The sequence below is a fragment of the Megalops cyprinoides genome, chromosome 5 (assembly GCF_013368585.1).
Source record: "Megalops cyprinoides isolate fMegCyp1 chromosome 5, fMegCyp1.pri, whole genome shotgun sequence".
Classification (NCBI taxonomy): domain Eukaryota; kingdom Metazoa; phylum Chordata; class Actinopteri; order Elopiformes; family Megalopidae; genus Megalops; species Megalops cyprinoides.
The window spans coordinates 6,272,904-6,294,439 of NC_050587.1; the positions used below are offsets into that span (position 1 = coordinate 6,272,904).

At 41.0% G+C, this 21,536-nt stretch overlaps 1 protein-coding gene and 1 long non-coding RNA gene across 2 annotated transcripts in view; both read right to left on the reverse strand.

Annotated features, from left to right (window-relative positions):
* LOC118777819 (anthrax toxin receptor 2-like) overlaps positions 1-11,201 on the reverse strand; it is a 32,600-nt gene extending 21,399 nt beyond the window's left edge. Inside the window, exons 1-10 of the mRNA XM_036528993.1 lie at positions 10,726-11,201; positions 9,090-9,161; positions 8,253-8,324; positions 7,916-7,997; positions 6,638-6,742; positions 6,467-6,535; positions 5,794-5,874; positions 3,028-3,088; positions 2,834-2,929; positions 270-339 (exon numbers count right to left, since the gene is read on the reverse strand). Coding sequence (XP_036384886.1) covers positions 270-339; positions 2,834-2,929; positions 3,028-3,088; positions 5,794-5,874; positions 6,467-6,535; positions 6,638-6,742; positions 7,916-7,997; positions 8,253-8,324; positions 9,090-9,161; positions 10,726-10,871 — 854 coding nt within the window. The 5' untranslated portion in view covers positions 10,872-11,201. The remainder of the gene's footprint in view (positions 1-269; positions 340-2,833; positions 2,930-3,027; positions 3,089-5,793; positions 5,875-6,466; positions 6,536-6,637; positions 6,743-7,915; positions 7,998-8,252; positions 8,325-9,089; positions 9,162-10,725) is intronic.
* A 1,687-nt stretch (positions 11,202-12,888) lies between these two features.
* On the reverse strand, positions 12,889-14,330 carry LOC118777384. The gene is made up of 3 exons (XR_005004961.1): positions 14,247-14,330; positions 13,595-13,683; positions 12,889-13,340 (listed from the first exon to the last, which is right to left on the reverse strand). It is a non-coding gene; the product is annotated as an uncharacterized LOC118777384 (long non-coding RNA).
* Positions 14,331-21,536: the final 7,206 nt, after the last annotated feature.

Here is a 21,536-nt window from a genome sequence, read left to right on the forward strand (position 1 = left end):
ACAGCACAGACTGAAAAAAGGTCACATATTTGATAGGATGTGTAATGAAAAAAGTGTCTGTTTGAAGGCTTCAATGCTCCCATTATAGTCCCCTTCCACGTCACGCTGCAGTTCAGCGCAAAGCGGTGCACGTGGTGACCCATCAGAGGAAGAAGATCGGATCATGAGGTCCAGACACGCTGCCACCCCGGCCTGCTCCATAACATTCAGCCACTGTAGCCAGCTATTCGCTCGCAGCTATGGGTGCCAGGCTGGCGATGGGTACTTACTGTCCGACTTCTGTGAGCACAGGGGCTGGACAGAGCAGGTAATTGTCCCGTATCACGCTTGGCTTCTCATCTGGAAAATGAGACAGGGCATTAGTTCACTGCACTGCACTGCTTAATGAGTCAGAGAATGAATGCGATTCCAGATGTGAGGCGTCCAAAGTCACTAGCAACAGGTGGCCAATCCCGATGCAGCGCAGGCGTGCATAATCGAACTAGTGAGCGTGCTCCAGGAGAGAACAAGTGTGTTCATTAACACCATGAGAATATCCTTGCATCCACGTGAACATCACCTTCACCAGCACCAAAGACAGTAGGAACTTTCAAGGAATGGTTCCTGGACAGGATGGAAGCTTGAGCTGCACAGATGTGGGGATTTTTTAAAATTGTGCTAAAGTAGTTATGCCAGTCCACAATTACAAGGTGCACTCTTATGCAGAAGCCCAGGGACATGCTAACAACCATGTGGGTACAGTCAGGCTGTTTTTAGCCTCGTAACTATAGATGGCTGCACCACAAAATAGGAGCAGCAAAACATCTGGGTCAATAATCCTGTTTCAGATGGACCTCTATTTAAATAGATTCAGACCAGGCTATTTTCAGTTCAATAAAAAGACTCTAATTGCTAACTGTAAAAATACAGTAGCCTTTTGAGGCACCAGTTATTATGCAGAGATGAAACAATCCTGATTCTGTAACCTCTGAGTAAATCTCACGCATGTAAGAGCTTTCAAAAATTTGGTGGTATTTTTTTACAAAAGTCTCTATATAACATTTGAGCGCTCAGTATATGCTTCATATCTAACCAGGAACTGGTGTTCTAAACAAACAAGTACCTGAATCATCTTGTTGTGCTACAAGCGATAATACCATGTTTGCATTTTTCTCATGTTAGAGTTTAAAATAGGATCAGATTACTGTTGCCTGGCTCACGAGAGATGTCTGGAGATTAAACATATTAAACATGATTACACGAAGAGTAAAAGAGTTCCCTTTCATGGAGCAGGCCTGCATGGGTAAGTTCCCAATGTGTACAACTTAGCTATTCCAAATATCATGACTTCCTGTCTTAGGCCCAGATTGGATCTAACTTTGAAGTTCTCTGTCCATTATTTAAAAGAAAAGAAAAAAACGTGCATCCTGTACCTTTGAAATGCTTCAGTAGGACAGATATGTGCTGTGAATTACACTGTGGGCTCACCACAGGCTTCCTGCTTGTAATATCTGTCTCTTGGTGTGGGGTTTGCCCTAGGTTTATTCTGGTTCTGTCTGTACCACATGAACTGGGCCATGGTTTCACTGCCAGGGTTCTGTGGATGTGCAGCTGTACTACGACATGCAGATATATTAACTTTGTATATATGGCTTTTAGCAATGTTCACTGTAGTGCCATTTTGTTCTCATTTTTAATCACTATGGTAATGGTTCTCCATTGTGTTTTTGACTGACTGCAGCAAGTGCTATGTATAGACCACATGATCACAATCTGGCAGGTGGAAACTAAATACTATATATCCAACTGAATATAACCTGGCACTGCCCTAAACCATTGGATAATTTACATGCATGATCATCACCAGAGGCAGACAGCTTAGAGTGGAGTTCAAATATCTTAATTTAGTAGCTATTTTCTACAACATTCCACAAACCCATACTGTCTTTGCTGAGAAAGCATTTAGATACTTACTTTTTGCAACCACAAAACAAAACCCATCGAGACTGTTCAATACCTCTGGATGACTAAAATTATTATAAACTGATTAAGGATGAACTAGTTACTGATTATTCTTGCTTCTAGCCAGACGATTGTGCTTTGTTTACGTGCTTCTACTATCTTCATTCCAATTCAGATTTTATCTCTATTATTTTGATATATTGATTGTCCACTGCTAACACTGTGCCTGTTTTACTGCTGTCTTGGCCAGGACTTCTTGTAAAAGAGATTTGAGTCTCAATTGGATCATTCTAGGTAAAACAGCCTTATGGCACAAGAACCTGTGATATACCATGGGTACCACAATGCTTTTATCAAACAGATCCATGGTGGGCTTAACTATTTTGCTACATAAAGTAGGAAGAGATAACAAATTTAATAAGTGTAATCAATTATAGCTATTTTGTTACTGAAACAACATTCTGCCTTGGTAAATAGTTACCAAGCTTATTACAATTATGAAGATAATGTTAGGAACTTTACCAACTGAACTAAATAAACTAAATAAGTAAATAAAAATAGCTAATTTCAGTCTCTCCTCTTAGTTTATGTAGACTAGCTAACTGACTAACCTTACATTCATCCAGTGATTCTGTTGAATAAAAGGGACAGGCACTCAAGGCTAAGGTTGAATCTGACCCGTGCAGCAGAGAGCATGCTTTGATTTCCTGTGCAGCAGAGAGCAGGCTTTGTCTATTGGGCTGTGCAGTAGAGAGCAGGCTTTGACTGGCTGTGCAGTAGAGAGCAGGCTTTGATTGGCTGTGCAGTGGAGAGCAGGCTGTGATTGGCTGTGCAGTACAGAGCAGGCTTTGATTGGCTGTGCAGTAGACAGCAGGCTTTTATGCTTGCTTACGGTAGGTCTGTTCGTTGATGATGAAACTGCACACCACTCCCTCTGTACTTCTGCCCAGTGTGAACCCATTTCCTCTCAACACAATGTCAAAGGTTTCTGCAGGACAAGAACGCAGTAATGCACAAGACGTTCAGCATCTATTGAGCTCAGGGAATACAAACAGCATGAAAAGCATTACATCTTCGTTAACATACCATTCACACAGACACTGGAAGGCTCCACTTTTAAGATTTCTATGCAAGACTTCTTTAAAATCTGTGAGAGCAGAAACACAGAGACTATTGAAACATCAGGCAGCCTAAAACAGCAGCAGCAGTCTTAGCTGTTTAAAAAATGTATGAATGCATTGGGTATGGGTCAGTCAAATCTCAAGAGATCTGAGCCGTTTAAGAAATAATTCCAGTCCAGAACTAATAAACCAGAACAATCTGCAAACAAAGCCTAATTAAAAACAGACAAGCAACAGGACACAGGATTCCCCCCCCCCCCCCCCCCCACACACACACACACACAAAACTGGAGAATAAATATGTTAAGTGTTACATTTGTCCTTATATCCCTTTTGATTAAGTTGCAGTTTGGATTTTAAATCCTGAATATCCAAACAGGAGGGGAGGCAATGCCAAGTTCTCCGGGGGACACAATTACAGATCCCTCTTTTTAGCCCTAATCAGGTAACCTAACTGCAGAACTCACTTTCTGAATCAGGGTCAACAAGTTTGCTCCTATTGACTGAATATGCATGATCTCAGCTGCGAGAGATGAATAAATACATTATATCCATTTCTCTATTTTTGTTAATCAAAATGTACATCAGTTTGATGAAGATGTCAAAACTTTTTCATATTATGATTAAAAAAAAATAAGCATAAGTATCACAAACCTTTAAATCAGTTACTCAATATTAAGGCCAACCAACATTGATCAATTAGGTTCTATGGTTCTAACTTGTGACTAGAAATGCTTGTAATACCGTCAAATCATGCTGATAATCAATCATACCATAATGCATTTGGGTGTTAAATTTTCACTACTTCATGACAATATTGCAGCCGTTACAAAAACACTACAATCTGATATGACAAGTTTAACAAAAATTTAAAAACATTAAGTTCATTTTCTGTGGCACGCAAAGATAAAACAAAACGTCTTTGCACCAGGACTTACTGGGGCGTCATGTCTCCCCCAAAATTAAGCAAATGCTTTGATAAAGAACTTTCAAGAAAAAAGACACGGGCCCAACCAGGGTTCAGATCAATGTAATCCTCGCGCATAAAAATAAGTAGCCTAGCAACCTGAAGAATCGGAGCAGCAGTTTAACCACAGCGATTTGAATGGCTTCAGTATAGCTCTGCCAAAACAGAACAATATCCCCACACAGCTATCCTCAACAAGAGCAGGGGCATACGAAGGGGGAGGGACCTTCAAGTGCAGACCTAATTCCAGCAAGCAGCACTCATCAATCCTGCTTTGCTTCTATCAATCCAAATACAAAAATATTAACGTGCACAATAAATTCCTGGGAAGAAACCATTTAAAAATTCTCAAGGTTTAGTGAATGGAAAGTATCGCATGCAATTTGGCCAGTGTTTCATGTAGGAAGTCACTGCTTTGGCAACATGTCTGTGGCTTCAGCTCTTGATCCCCTGAAATCCTCCTTGGAGAGCTCAATGAGACAGTTCCTAAAATCTATCCCTAGTAACCTCCAAATCACACAATCTGTTATGTGTACTGCATGCCAGTCCTTTGTAATACTTGCTGGGTTTTCAGTGCAGTGTTTGCCAACATAGGTCAAAGGGATATTTAGTGTAATGTTCCTTATGATGGTCATTTGGGCATGAATTTGGTAAATGGCTGCATAAACAATATTAACAGAAACATGAATGCCTATTTTGAGGAATAGTCTGTTTGCACCTTTGTCACATATCTAGTCAACTGTAATCAAAGATAAGAAAATAAAACTGAAAATGAAGCTGGCCACTTAGATACTTCAGGAGCATAGTTTGTGTTCATTTCCATGCATTTAAATATGTCAATATGAAAACCATGCCACTACTCTGCGCAAACAAAGGGCTTAACCATAGTCCTGCGCAAGAGCATGAAAATAAATTTGTATTCCTATGTCATGGAAGTAACCTTAAAATGCAGGAGGATATTAATAAGGTAACTATGTCTCATAACCAACTACACAAAAAGGCCAATGGACTTAATTAAAAAAAACTGAAATTAGGTGGCAATGATGGCTGAGTAGAGCCAAAAGCTTATCATAATTTAAACAGATGCCAACAGTACCATTAATCGTGTCTGATTACTGGGAAGGTCAATGTTTCCCTTTATAAGTTACACTGCTCTGACACATCACAAACAACCCAGTGATAGGAGTGGTCACCCCACTTTACAACTGCAAATGAATCATTTCCTTATATAAATCACTGAACAGGTCAGGCAATGCCTTTGCAATGCTAGTTACTGAGCAAAAGAGAGCCTTAGAACTATATTTTCAGGCAGACACAGCTGATGTGAAGAGAAAATTTTGCACTCAAAAGCTGCACAAGGACAGGACAGGGCAAAGGCCAGGGAGGTCAAAGGCTTTGTTCACTTAACAACATCTCTGAACTCATCAACTCTGAAGCCAAAATTGTAAGACACCTTGCACTGAGGTTGTCTTCTCAAGGATAGTTATTAATTTTTAATGGTGATTATACTACTGTATGCTTAAGACCTATTTATAATTGTAAGTGCATCAGACAAACAAAATCAGCTCCAGAGGTTCAGATTACTTTCAGTCTGAGTGATTGTGGAGAACACATTTAAGCAAAATAATATTACTCATTTTCCCAACAGTATATAACAGCATGCAAGACGTCACACGAATGCCTCCCCAGCTCAGCAACTGATCAGTGTTCACTTCAGGAAATCAAGAACCTGACAGTCATACAGACAGAGATATTCATCCTTACCGAATTCACTATGTCTTTGAGAGCCTGAAAACCTCCTAAAACAGGGAAGACTTGATCTTTATTGTCAGCAATTTCAGCAAGCTGTTGGGAAATACAAACCATGCAGTCATTACATCCTAATAAGGGTAAACGCTACAGCATCCGAGGCTGCCTACAGCACGTTTGCTGCCTCGTTTACTGTTCTATAATCTCAGTTACAATTTCCTGTCTGGAAGCTCAGGCTTTCATCATCCATGAATGCAGCAAGCACAGGAAGTGTAGCCACTAGTAGCCAGTTAAACAACCGTGCCAATGTTTTTTTCCAGGGACTGGAGATGCTCATTCTACAAAAGCAGTTGATTGTACTTCCTCTCCTATTTACAGATGCAATATCCTCTTATACTCCTAACTGCATCCTATCATGAAGTGATGGTTGGTTTATTAACATCTATGACAAAACAGCTATTTTCTGTGGTTTGTTTCACAGTAAGACCTTCACAGAGGGCAACAAGCTTCAGCAACATCATGCAGGAATATGAAATGCTACATAATTCTCATTGTCTAAGCAGAATTAAAATACAGTGATCAATACTCTGGATTGTTGAACTTGTTGAAGAGCACACAGAGGAAGGAGGCAGAAGAGAGCAATCTACCACAGAGTAATGTACCCTGATAGGCCTGGAAAGATGCTTACCTGTTTCTCATCAAAGTCCTGAACCCCGACACAGTACACTCTTGCACCATACTTTCTTGCAACATCTGCCTGTAGTAAATACAAGACGAATGAAAGATCAGAAACAGTTAAGTGCTATTCTCTGCTCCAGCTCTGACTGGACTTGGGTGGCTCAGGTAAGCGCACTCTCACCTCCCTAACTGCGTACTGGAAGGGGAAGGCGCTCAACTTCCCATCAGTCAGCGCTATGATGATACTCGATGACCTCGAGGTCTGCTCTTTCATTTGCTCAGTAGCCTGAAAAGGAAGCATGTTCAACAGCGGTGTTACAGCAGTGTGACATATTCAACAAAGCCTTTTAACCAGAAATAGTATCAGGTGTGTACTCCCACTGTACCTTCCAGTCAGGCACCTGCATAAGGTCCACTGCTGGCTAAAAATACTGCACTCCTTATGGCGCCTACAGACTGTGAGCTTTCAGCAATCTTTTAAGTTTTTTGCAAGCCACACTGTGTGACATGGATCTAACATATTTGGGTACAACATCAAGTTTGATGTATGTAGACTGTACGATGATAACACCTACTGAATCATACACTACGACACAAGTTAATATACAAGAATCAAGTTGATCAGTGCGTCATTTCATGCTGCATTCCTATTGGTTGTTTAGTAGACGTAGGTTGTAGCAACAGTCACATTGTGAGATGGTCATCCTAAATTTCTGACACTGTCAGAATTTTGTCCCAGGCTATCTTTGGTCGCAAGACCGTGACAACAGCCGTCTTTGAACCTCTCTCACAGTGTGGCGTAGGACCACCGTTTCGGAGCCACAACCAAAGATATCACCACATTTCTTTCACATTGGTCATCTTTCGTCTGGGACAGCCCAACATTGCACAGTGTATACCCACCATTATACACATGTACCTATATATTTCCCTTGGCATGGGTAAGGTATAGGTAACACAATTAATGCTCTATACACCATTGCAGGAATCTGCAGGAAGATGGTGAAACCAATGAGGACTAAGGCAGGAAGTCTGAATAAATGAAAGTGATTTAATTTCCACAATTAATAAGCACCTGGTAAATTACTGGAGAATGATAACACAATTTGAAGGCCATACCAGCAAAGGTAATTGATAGTAACAACCTAGAATGTATACATCAATTCAGCAACTATATAAATGAGTAAATATATACAGGGCCAGTACAGAAAAGTGGTGCATTGAAAAATCTAACTGAGGAGTGGAAACGCAAAGAGTGAATTGTGACCACATATCACCTTGATTGCAACTCCGCTACAAGCTTTATCTCAAAAACAACCTATTGATAGAACTAAAAGAAGTAATAGCTTATGTGTGCCATTTGCAACTGAGAAACAACATGAAAAAAGTAATTGTCTTAAATAAGCTTTTAGACAAGAACTGTACACCCACAAACCCGTTTGCCCTGTGCCCTTCTTACCTTCTTAAGTCCTTCGTGCATGAACGTTTCGCCTGACGGTCTCACTTCACTCAGTCGCTTCAGGCCTTCTTCTATTTTAGCCCTGTGATTAAAGGTATCAGTGTGTAGCATAAGCATTAGCACAGGCTACAGTGCACTTAAACAGCCAATGGCTAATGGGATTTATGTACATGACTATTTACACCTAAAATGTGTCATGCAGCATTCCTTAGACATTGAGACAATCTTTTGCACAGGGTGTTTATTCTCATTACTTTACATTATTCATGAAACTGATAATTAGACAGATGATCAAATCTTACAGCATCATCAGACCACACAAGGGAAATAGCTGTACCTGTCTCCTGTAAGAGGAAGTTTCACCTCAGCTTTAGCAGAGAAAACTATGAAGGACACCCTCATCCTGGGGCTGGAACACAAACACAAACACACACACACACACACACACACACACACACACACACACACACACACACACACACCTGATCAGCACATCACATGATCTCCATAGCCATGAAGCCTGAAAAGTGTCAATGTGAAAGCTTGAAAGCAGCAGCATCCCTCTACAGGACTGACCTCAGCAATGCTGAGATTGGCAGTTACCTTTCACCAGTTTCCAAAAACCTGCATGCAGATTGAGCCTGTGTTTCCTGCTGTAGAAATGAAGGCCAGTAGCTCACAACCCAACTTGGTTACTGTGGTAACCTTTTTAAATTCTCTCAACTTTAGGGGACATTTGGACACAGCTGTACTAATACGTTCTTCTTTTTACTTCTAGTAACTCCTCACTTACAGACACATTTTACATGTCCTTCATGAGCTGTGTGATGGAATGTTCACAGGGAATTCCAGGAACTGCAGGCAACAAGGTACAGAGTAAGACGGAGCACACTCCATTTAAACTTAATAAAAGATTCCAATGGAAAAATAAATAATTAAACTGTACAGGCTCTGAAGGCTCACACAAAGATCTGACAAAACAGACTTGTTGCTGGGAATTGTTGTAAAACCCATTCATTGTGCAGGCTTCACTACCAGTGACTGCTGCACACTAAAGTCACAGCAAGGAAAAACTGAAAAGAAATGGTCAATTTGTTGCTATGAGAATGGTTCTTGGTTTTGAATATGCATACAACTGAACCGTGAACTCACTTTAAAACTATAAGATGCTTACCTTACAAACCGATTGGTGAGCTGCTCAACAAATCCATAAATCTCACCCCAGTTATTTAAGACACTTCCAGACCTAAAACACAGAGAAGCATGCAGTCAGTAGGAAAAAAGACTGCATTTCATCATAAACATATTCATGATCAAAGTTTTTGTTTTTCAACAACAATAAGGCTCAGATTCATTCAGACTGTAATGTTTTTTCTACCTTAAGCCTGTGATAAACGTTCTTTCTTGAGGGTAGTATGCCATCATTTATTTCAATATTTTTAGATAACGAGCATAATTCCCCTGAAATGAACTTTCTTTACTTATGGATCCCAAAACAGAAACTGAAAAGACATAAATACACACATGCACCTAAGCTCCAACTACAAATTCTTCCTACTCATCAGTGAAACCCTGAGTAAATACAATTTAAAAAAAAAATCTGACTATCCATGAGGTAATGCTATAATCTCCACAGCCAGACAGAGGGCTGTGAATGAGTTTGTCAGACTCAGAACCCCATTACTCACACAGTGCTAACAGGACATTGTGTATAAAACATGCCCTTGATGTAATGACTCAAAGGTTAATTAAATGAATAATTATGGTCAACTGTACGTACAGGGGACATAAAACAGAAGTCAGCCATTAGGATAATATTTCTTTTAAGCTAATCTGTCCTACCTTGCACAAAATAAACTTTCTTCTCTAGTTGAAAAGCAAGAGGTTACACTGAAAGTTCAAGACCTAGGGATTTTGGCTATCTCATTCTCCTTTCCTGTGCATATCTCTTTGAAACTGAGTACTGTTATCTGCATTTTCTGAGACAAGATATGAGTGGAACAATAATACTCTTCTCCCTCAGTATAGTTAGTACTTCCACTATACTAAGTGTAGCGCCCGAAGGAGTCGTCCGAGTTTATTCACAGCCCTGAGTCTCTCTCACATCCACTGTAATCCTAAGGGGGCCTTTGGGAGAGGTGTACTTGCTATTATTACTGAAAAAACGCATGTTTTAGATAATGGAGGCTGCTGCAGGATATCAGCACAGTGTATCTCATGGATCATCTGGTAAATGGACAATTAGTAGCTGGGTGGAGGGCTCGTATCAGGAGATGGGCTGCAGAGGTAGCGTTCATGGAGCCACAACACAGTATTGAGTTTATTTGTTTTATTTAACTGTTTAATCCCGGTTTAAAAATATTTATACTCCAGAATGACATACTGTACAAAAGGTTCACAACCCTCTCCCCTTAATCTCACGTGAAATCTCTTCTTAAAACCGCAAACTGCCTGAAAAGTTTTATGGTTTGTTGCAAGGTTTTGATTGAATAGTACCGCTCTGCTTTTTGCCCCAACGTGAACTTGGCATTTGCGCTGTCATCCATTTAGATAATGGTGTATTGAACATTTAATTGAATTGAGCCGGCAGATCCGGGCATCTGGAAGTCTGTGCTGTAAAAACTTAACCTTTTCAATGCTGACACAGACAACAACACGCGAGAAAACGATTTCTGCACTGCTGGCAGCAATACTGCCACTGACAAAAATGCCTATATCTGCACATATCATCCACACTGATTCATCTCAATACGATACAGCAAAGCGAGCGGTTTAAGTTTGACAAAGCAACATGTTGATCGCGTACTTACCTGTCCAATACAAAATACAGATCAAAGGCGCCGTGGCAAGATGCATCTTCCGCTGTACAAAGCGACACATTTAATAACGCCACTAGCAGCAGGACCAACGCCGCTGAAGTCCAGTGTTTCTTCTCAATACGTTTCTTCTGACTCATAACGGTTAACCTTGTCAGTAGTTCACTGGTTTGTAGCAATGACACGCAAAGCCAAGTAGTTACACGCAGAGACCAAGCGAGTGCTTTATAATTCAGTGCACCATGAGAGCGGCAACACAGCTGTACCGCCCAGTTACGCACATGTCCAACGCTGTCTACAAACAAAAATAAAAAAAATTTTACAACGTTTCCTACGAAATAAAGGAAATCACGGAGCTGACGTCACCGACATGATTTCTACACATCTTCTATGTTTACCCCACAGCTGTAATCTCATGTTGGTCAGTTCCTTCTTCTGTCAAGAGGATAAAGTGGGCGCACAAATTTCCAACTTTTCCCCCGGAGCGCCAGCGAAACACCCACATTCTCAGAAGAGCTGTATTCTGACTTTCTGTGTAACGAGCCTGCGCCAGCAGCGAACAGATAAGCAGCCGGTGGCAGTTTCCGCGGTCGTAGAGGGAACACGATTGAGAGCGACGACTTGCCAATGCAGGTTTTATTAACAAATTAACAATGAGAATAACAGAATAACAGTAAAAAAAGAATAACAATTTTTGAGGTTGAGAACAAATGGTTGAGAAATGGTATTGTATATGTACATTGTCCTAAGGAAAGAAGCACATATTCAAAATGTAAACCTAGTCTTCACCAGTGGTGAGCTCTCCCTTTCATCTCTATTTGTGCAACACAACAGTCTATCAGAGGAGGCAGTGGGCCCAGGGCTTGGCTGTCTGGGGTCAGCAGAGGTCCCACAGCCCTTATCACAAACAGAGGTGTAACCTGCTACCCTGCCAAAATCTCTGACTATTCCACTGAGCATAGCTGTTGAATCACCCAGCAGTTTTAGCAGCTGAGTAAATCTCTGTGGTTCTACATCAATTGATTATAACATGAGCTTTCTGCTGCACCTGTCTCCTGTACACGGGTCTGGGATGAGGGCAGCCTTTGTGGAAAAAGTACTCAATATATACTGAATGGTTATCATATGTACTGTATGGTTCTCTAGTTTTCATGTAGCTTGGAAGATAAGGTCTCACCAGCAGGTAAACAGACCATCATTGGTTGTTCTCTCCAGAAGCCACAATGACATTAGTAAATAACCAATAAACCTTTTAGAATCAAGAATATATGCAGTCATTTCTCTGTTTAGTATTATTGATAACCTTGAGTGTTGTAATTTGTAATACTCCTGCTGTTAATTACTGGGAGTGAGTAAACAGCACAAAGAATGTCTCTGTAGTTATTGTTATCAGTTGTTATCAGTTTCATCTCCCTTCTCCCTCACAGCCCTTTTAAAATACAGCACAAATGGTGGAAACAGGATATCTGGTAAAATATGGAAACATACTTCAACTGGAGCAGTTACAATGGGGCTACAAGATGAAGGTGACAGCCACACAAGTGATGCGTTTCCTTTAAGAGCTCTACATTCGCAAGCCCCTACCTATACATACTGTGCACATATGTCATATCCTGAGGTATGTGGGTTTTGTTGAACATTGCCTAAAGACAGACAGAAGCACCTGGTGATTTCACACCGTGATGATACAGAAGGACATCCACAGTTGCAGTGCTAATGGCACTGACTCACTTCCTGAAGGAAAGTATTTCATGTCGAAGTATCACAATCATAATGGACACAATTTGTTTATGTGTAATTGTTTTGAATTATTCTTATGTGCTGGCCAGTGGTATCAGACTTTGATTTAAATTCCCTGACCCCACGCATTCTCAGAAAAATATGAATTGAAGCCATTCAATATGAACAGCTGCAGTATGGTGAGATCTTGATAAATCTAAACAAGAACAATACAGTCTCTGACGCAGTGCCAAACCCAAAGAGGAAACAGCACTGTTGGTGGCCTATCATACCAGGACAGCACTCTGCAGAGAAATGACTGGAAGGCCTTCGATAAGCATATCATCAAACAACATAAAACAAAACCAAATGTTTAATCTGACATGGTATTTTGTTTAATGAGCATAAGATGCACACATAGTAGCACATGTAATTGCAGAAGTCAGTACAATACATTCTGAGAAAGACTGCGTAGGATGAAAGAAATGATAATGCAGAGTCTAGCTTGATTTGGACTGGCTAGATGCTGAATTCATAATCTGAGACAATTCCCCATGTTCAGCTCTCAGAAAAGCATAACACACCTATGTAAAATTGATATACAAAGAAGCAAGACTTACGAGTTATAACAGTTAGGGGAGCAAGCCTGAAGAGGTGGGTCTGCAGTCAGCAGCAGCAAATGGCCAGTGACCCCACTGTCTGGATCACTGCAGGAAGCTCATACTGCCGTGTAAAAGCCAGACGGGACAGGAGACCTGAGCAGGAAGTGTGACCCAACAGGGGAGGGAGGCCCAAGCACAAGCTGCAGAGCAGGGCGGTCTGGCCAGTGCGCATGGTCTGATGATTGCATGACTGTGTGGTGGAGCTACCCCTCTTGCTGCTTGGTAGCCCTGCAACAACATGTGGAAAAAGATAAAAGCCGTTACTGGTAGCCAGTGAAGGAAGACTAACAGAGGTGAGAGTACTTTGTAATGTTCTAGATCAGCTGAACAGCAGCATTCTGGATGAGCTGCAGGCAGGGAGACAGCCTGGAGGGAGCTATGGTGGTCCAGGCAGGACAGGATATGGCTTTGATCTGAGTGGGTGATGAGGAAGGGGTGGATTCTTAAACTCTGGTAAGGAAGAATCTGGAGGCTCTGCTTACCATGGTCAGCCTCCTGTCCTGTGTCACCCTGAGGCTCATGGCAGTCTGTAAGGCGGACAACATAGTGCTGTCCAGGGTGATGGACCCATCTCGGAGGGTAGAGGAGAACATGGTCAGGACAACTAAAAACTTGTGGCAAGTGAAAAGCTTGTAAAAATTTGTTGTAAACTAAAACTGCAATGAACAAAAAACCTAATGAGTGCAATGTGTGCAAAATCTCCACCAGCAGCATACAATATTGCATTACGAAATAACCAAACCTCACCACACATGGAAATTTGAAAAGGCTGGTATGCAGAGTACAATTATTCAGTGAATCAGAAAAAAATATATAAATAGTTGAGCAAATCATAATTAGTTGTTATATTGCTTGATGACCATAAATGGCATATCTTACTATGCATTTCAGAAAAGTGTGTGTTGGACTAGTAAGCTTTTGATTAACTGATTACAGCAATGTATTTTACAATGCAACAAACCAAGAACACGCTTTATTTCAATAAATTGATTGTCTTGTTAACCAATAAATAGACGATAAAAGAATGTATCCAACCTGACTCTTACACCAGCACAGGTAGCAGGAAAGCCACTGAGCTTGATAAACATATTAAGAAATAAATTCCAGGACAGAAGGCAGAGTTTAATTTATTACCTGTGAGAGAGCTGTCAGGGATTAGGGAATAGCAGAGGGAATGAAACACGCCAAATGCAAACAGCTGGGGCTCCACATACTTCTCTTGTTTACACCAAGCTTTCATTGGCTGATTTTTAACTTGAACCTGGTAGTTGTTTGCTCTGATCTACACTGTCAGATAATGAACATTTCCTTACAGTTTTGATTTGACAGTAAATCACTGATTGAGAAAAGACTGTTCTGATGTCTGCAGATTTCAAAACACTTTGTTTCTGTGTCCTAATATATTGGATTCAGTGTGTTTTATTGTTTAAACAACATATTTAAAGAATTAAATGCTTTTGACAATGGCAGCTATTTTTACAAGGATGAATATCACAAGATGTGACAGTATTCGCAAACACACCAAAAGCTCACAAGTGGACAGTGAGACCCCACTGTGGACGCTGGAGGCATTGGTACACTCACATGAACCTGGCTGCCTCTGAACACCCACAGCACAGTAATCTATCATCCTGGGCTCTCCGGTCTCACAGCGTTTTCCACCTCACACCATGTGTCACGAAAGGAATGCAGTGCAATAGGAGGCCTTGCCCAGATACCAGCACAGGTCATGGGAGGTTTAACCGCCTCTAATAATTCACCAGTGAGTCTGTGTGTCATACATGGTAACTACCACTGCAGCAGGAACGAAGAAGAACCAAACAGACAAGTTCCAATCAGGAGCCAGAGAACGTGACCACAGTTATACCTAAGATACTTTGGTCAGGGGTAAGAACCTCCCACATTCCCAGTTGTGGCTATGTAAGCACAGCGAAGTTTGCTTTGTCCTTGCCTGTAAGGTTAAATACACAGTACAACACAGTAAACCCACATCTTTAATGTGTAAGCCAAGGGAGATGACAGCTAAAACAAGTTGTTACATATTCCTTCTTGATGGAAAATTAAATATTCTGCCTTTTTGGGAAATGTATTGTAATTCTGGGAAACATCTGGCCAAAAAACAAACAAACAAAAAAACCCCCCACAAAACAAACAACCAAAAACAAGTGACTGACCTCAAGATAACAGAAAAAGTCCTTCAGTGACATCAGTTGTTGTCCCTCTCAGTTATGCAGTAAATGCATCTGTGACAGAGACAAGCGAGGCTGGACAGAGGTCGTTGTTTGCATGGCCAAGCCTGTCGAGTTAATGAGAGCAGTCTACTGAGCTTCCCCCCACCCTCAGCACAAACAGCCTCCAGTAAGCACGCTGGTATAGGCCTGGTGGAAATCGAAGCGGACAGATCTGCATTCAGGAAGCCTGACCTGTAAAGAGCTCTCATTAGAGCAGTTAGGAGAGGCCGCTCTTGACTGGTGTGTGGCATTCACACCCCCCACCCCGCATCCCACACCACCAGAGTCCAGGCTCGGACTCCTCACGCTAAGATTGACTTAACAGGAAAGGCTTGTCTGTTAAAGCGGCACTTCACTCCAAGTCAGTCAATATATCCAGAAAAAGCAGAGAAATATGAGTAAATATCACTGCTTTGGAAAAGTATTTAAACCTTTTTGCTTGGTTATTGGAAACCTAGAGATGACAGCAGTACACTAATGGGTGTCCTCACATTCCAACAATGACAGATGAAAATACATATATTTCAGAGTATCATCTAGTTAGGCTTGCTGATTGGCACAACTACAAGCAAAAAACAAATATGGATAGTGATGTATTGCAGACTTCATTAATGCGTCTGAGGGAGATGTTTCATCTGTATTCAGCTGAAGGAGGTTTGTATGATGAAATATAACAGTGCACACTGTAACACCTTATAGGTCATTAGCAAATTAGCCCTGTACAGTGAACTAAAGGAAAATATGCCACTTTATGAGGCTGTTTTTCCTTGTTTTTGGATCCATTTCTATTCCCTGCATGACAGGCAGCTGCAGAGGTTCTGTCCGCCAAATTTCACATCCTGGGCCAAATATGTTTATATACCTGTCAGTGTTCTAGATTTTGTTTTTCCTCAAACTGAATGTTTCTGAACCTCAGAGGCAATTGAGACTGCATAATAAAATCATTTAAAAGCCACTAAGGTGCACTGCTTGCACTGTCCTGGAGCAATTCATGAAAAATGAGGTTGGTGATTTGTAAGATGTGTAGATGACATGCATACAGTGCATTATGCTATTGGATCATTCCATGCACCTTGCAGTTGTTTTGTGATTGAGGGGGCATCAGGGCAAACCTGAAACTCAGACCTCTATGTGTGTTGGCCTTGTAATTTTATAGTGTCAGGTAGCTCAAAGCTTGGTCTGAATGCTAGACATAGTAAAAATGCATTATACTGATGGGATTAAATATTGCCTCAGTCAAGAATTTGTCTCTGTATTAGATCTAGGGCTGTGAGATTCCTCAGAGAAAGGGCAACATGTGACACTCTTTTTTCTTACTGATTGTTTGAATGATTAATGTGATTAGTTGAGATAATGAGCTCAGATGATGAGTTGTTCTTCTCGGGCAGATGATGGCCGAAGTTCTCATGGATGTTTTCCAGCCTCTAAACCACCCTGTGCTGAATGACACCAGTAAGTGCTGGCTGGTATTAGTAAAATTTTACTGGAGGCTGTGCTGTAGGGCATGTCAGACCATTTCAGGCTAATGCTGAGTACCATGGACACAGTCATGGGGAATGGGAGGAGCAGCTCATTGGAAGTTTGATTGTACTTGACTGCGAGACAGGCCACCGGGATGCATGCTCAAAGATGCATGCTTGAGTGGGCAGCTGGAGATTGCTGACTGTTTAAATCCACCCAACCTTTTGATAGTTGTGTAAAAGGAAGTGTTTCCCAGGGCCAAAAATATGACATTGATTAAAAAGCCTTGAATCAGCAGTAAGAGGAAGCTTACTGGTTGTGTAATTTACATTTTTCCCAAAAGCCTGCATCAGCACAGCATCTTACACCGCCATTTACCCAGGGAACAGGTAGACAAGTAGTTTAGCCAGCCACATCATACCAAAGAAATATGAGGGCAATCAGTTGAGTCCAGACACATCATACTAAAGAAAAAAGAAGGGCAGCAGTTTTCCCAGCATTAAAACATTTGGGGAATAACAAGTTTTTTGTTAGAAAAAGAAGATGCATGTGTGCTGTACTTCACACATAGTTAATTAAATATAAACCCTATAGTGCAGGATGTTATTTCACATGTAACATATCTCTGTAATCTACACTTTCAGCGTATTTTCAGCGTGTTATGGCAATAATATTGTTAAGGCACTTTAGAAACCTACTCAACAAATGACTGTTACCCCAGTGATACCAATAGAGTATTACAGAGGAATACTAAACATATAAAAACATGCAGATCTGTCATGAGCATCTTTGAGAAGCTAATAGTGGATAGAATCTGACCTATTAGTAGTTGGTTTGTTGTTGTGGTGCTCTTTTCTTGACAGGATAGAAGGTGCTAGCACTTATCGAATACCACGTTAGCAATCCCTGCAGAATTGCAAGAGAACGAGGGCTTTTTGCCCCTATATGTGCCAACCACAAATCATAAATTACTGAAGGGTTGTAGAACATAACACTGCACACTGTGTAGTCTGTTTGATGTCTTTTGGGATTCCCTGCAATAAAAGATGAATCATTGTTTTATCAATATTTATTGCGTGGTTAGACGGATATGTTTTCACTGTCTGGAATTCGTTAGCATGGCTCCCTCCACCCTGAAAAGAATGTCCTGTAATATTATACCCTCTGTAACACAAAAACAATCTCAGACTCAGATCAGACAGGGTACCCATGCTCCCATCATGCCACTCTGCTGTGGCTGCTTTCAGGGACCACACCTTAAAATTGTTAATAATTGCAAAGAAGTCACTGAAAAGCAGTATTCACAACTTGTACTATCCAAGCTATGGCACACATGAAACTTTGGTCAATTGCTTAATCATCTACAGGACCTGTTCCATGTTCTGAAAGGAAGATTGTTGATGGAGAAATTTCAACTGTCAACTTTCAAAACTCAGATTTCATAAATTTTGGTTTCATTCAGCCACTATGTTATGACAGCTTTTTTCATAAACACAGTCAGATTGAGAGTGTTATCAGCTTTGATAAACTACTGCAGAGAAATGAGCCTCACAACCCTTTGTTTTTTCTTAAGCATGCATACATGAGAGAATATTGGAGAGAGAGTATGTGTGGTCAGAGGCTTCACCATCACCATAAAAACCATCTCATGTAATACCCCAGAGTGATTGTGTTTGAGCTGTGGTCTTTAGCTGTGGTTGGAGTAACACATGGCACTTACAGATCTTCTTGAGACTCTTTCTGTTACTTGTTATTGCTTCTTCACCAAAACAGCTGAAAACAAATAGTTCAAAAATCTGCACTTATCACATGAAAAGCAAATGCTAGGGTTCCCACGGTGCATTTAATACACTATATCATGCATACATACACAGGGCAGTTTGGTAACATGAGTGCGTGCCTACAGAAAAAAAAAATTCCCCCTTTGCTTCTAAAATTGTGAAAAATGGTAAGAATAATCTTAATATTTTACAAGAGCCTTGGGTGCTTGCCTCCATTAACACCAATAATGTAGAAGCTACCATCCTCCAGCTCTGAGAACTGAGCATGTAAAGTAACCCTGATATCATTCCTATTGATACCAGTCCTTTAGCTACAACACAATGGGAATGACTGACTTGCTAGCAGTACAGAGGGTCAAAGAAACATGGTTGAAATAGCAGAGTGTGTAAAATGTAGTTGTTACCCGTGAGATTGTGATATTGAGTCTGTAAGAGAGGGGAACGGAGTCTGGCTGTAGGAGATGGTGATACTGACTCTGAGAGGGGGAATGGAGTCCAACCCTGCCAGATACAGTTCCACTCCCTGAGTCAGACAGCCGTGGGGCAGAGGAAGATGAAGCCGTACCATGCTGGTTCAGTGTGGCACATGACCCTGATCTTGTCTGGCAGCCTGGCAGGGAGACGACTAATACAGGAGAGGATCCACTGCGGTCTGTTAACGAACACTGTTACAGGGCTTTAAAGGAGTAAGAGCACTGGGTTGTTTGCTGTTGAGTTCAGAAACTGAACAAGCCAAAATCAGCATAGCTCATGTAAACACCACTTCAGACACCTGCTGAAGAACAAACAATATGTGCAAACCTGGTCCAAGGGTCATATCAAAAGCAACTCAGAGTTAAGCATGAGTTCTTTTCCAAGAGTAATACTGACATTTTTTTCAAAAGTACACGTAAATGCTGCCAGCAAATTTGCACGAAATCATTTCAAAACTGTTTTTGCTAGGAGGGTATTTCTTTATTTCTACAGTGCAGCACTCTGAAAATAATCAAAGGGGTGTTTCTGGGAAGGTAGAGTTTGCCAGGCACAGTTGTTTTTGTTTGCATTAATTTGGTAGTTATTGTTGCTCCAAAGAATGAAATCAGCCAAAGAAAGTAATATGCATGCACATGCATTTTAATCTGTTCTACCTATCTCCTTGATTTTTATCAAACTGAAATCTTCTGTTTGCACCCTGCATTGTACCTGTACTATACAGCAGGAGGGGCTGCACAGAGGAACTTCAGTGCAGACACTGAGGTGACCATATACAGCACTTATACAGGTGACACCATATGCCTAGGTGCCAGTCAAATGAAACTGGAACATATGGCATCCAAAGAGCTATATGCCAGACAGATTTATGTATGTACATGCGTATGTATGTATGCATATATTTGTCTTGCTGTCACTTCCATTTGTATAAGCATGTCTTCTGTTAAATGTTAGAAAGGTACTATACAATAAAGTGTATTATAATTATTATCATAAATGATTCATACCTTAAACTTTATCAGCAGAAGATTGACTGCCAGTAATGCAATGCTATCTGTTTGAGCAGAGACTGACCAGGGTAAAGTTTGGAAGGTAACATTATGAGAATGTGGTGATGTATGTCCAAGTACTGCAGCAGGACTGTCTGTGAACAGGGAAGGAGAGAGGCAGACAGAGAGAGGAGAGAGGGAGGGAGAGAGGGCAGGGAGGGAGGAGGCAGGCAGGCAGCGACTGGGACAGGCCTCTCTCAGACACATGCTCAGCTCCTCTCCTGCTGTTTCTCTCTTTCCTCTTCTGCCCTCCATCGGAAAGAACACGGAAGCTGCAGCAGAGTACAGCAGCAGTACTGCACAGTGATTCACCTATTCTCACCACACTCACACACTCACACACACACACACGCGTACGCACACACTCTCACACAAACACACACACACACACACACACACACACACGCGTACGCACACACTCACACACACACACACACACACGCACACACACACACACACACACACACACACACACACACACACACACACATGGTGTAAGCAATGGTTTGATAAATTTTTGATTTTTGAAGAAGACTGCTGAAAGAGAATAATAGTATTTGATTTGGCCCTAACAGACTTGTTTTGATATAATGTATAATATTATGCTTATATAATATTTCTAAACTTTACTTTGCATTTTATGGGAAGAAGAAAATCTGAGTTTAAGGCCCGTCTTTGATTCGTCAGTAACTTTCCGTAACCTGAATAGAGAGATCGATGTTTGGAGGACAAAAAGCAGCAAAGAAGCGACCAGAGTCAATAGAAATGAATCGGGATGAATGAATGATCCGTGTACATTAAGGATAGCAGCACTCAGCTCAAGATTACATTAACATATAGTATACATGCAGAATAGACAGATTTAGTCCACATAGAACAGTACTACATAATTGCATTTTTACATATGCTGGACTGTTATTTTTAAACAAGCAACAAAAACTACAAATCTACTATGAAATCTGTAGTCTAGCAATACATTTTCCTTTTTGTAATATAGAAGGAACAAATGACTACTTTTTTTCATTATTTCAAGTTTTTAAGTCTCAGTTACCTTTATAACAGATGGCTATGTACTGCATACAGTGTGTTCCACATATTATACTGGACAATTAGCCAACTGAGTCACTCAGCAATGTTCTGCTTACACTCCAGTTCTCTTTCACACCGTTTTACAACAGTTCAGTGTATGGTATACATAAGAAATCAGCAAGGCTGCTCAAAGCATTATCCTTTATACGGCTTTTGTTGCAGAACAATGAAAGGACATCTATTCTGTCTGTGTGACCTCTGTCTGCTACTAAGAGCTGCATTAGAGTGAAGCAGGTGGCCCCTGATTGGCTGAGGTTTGTGGTTTTAATTCAAAGTACTGTATGGAGAAGGCCCTGATGAGGCTTGAACAGACATGAGAGAAAGAAGGGGGGGGGGGGGGGG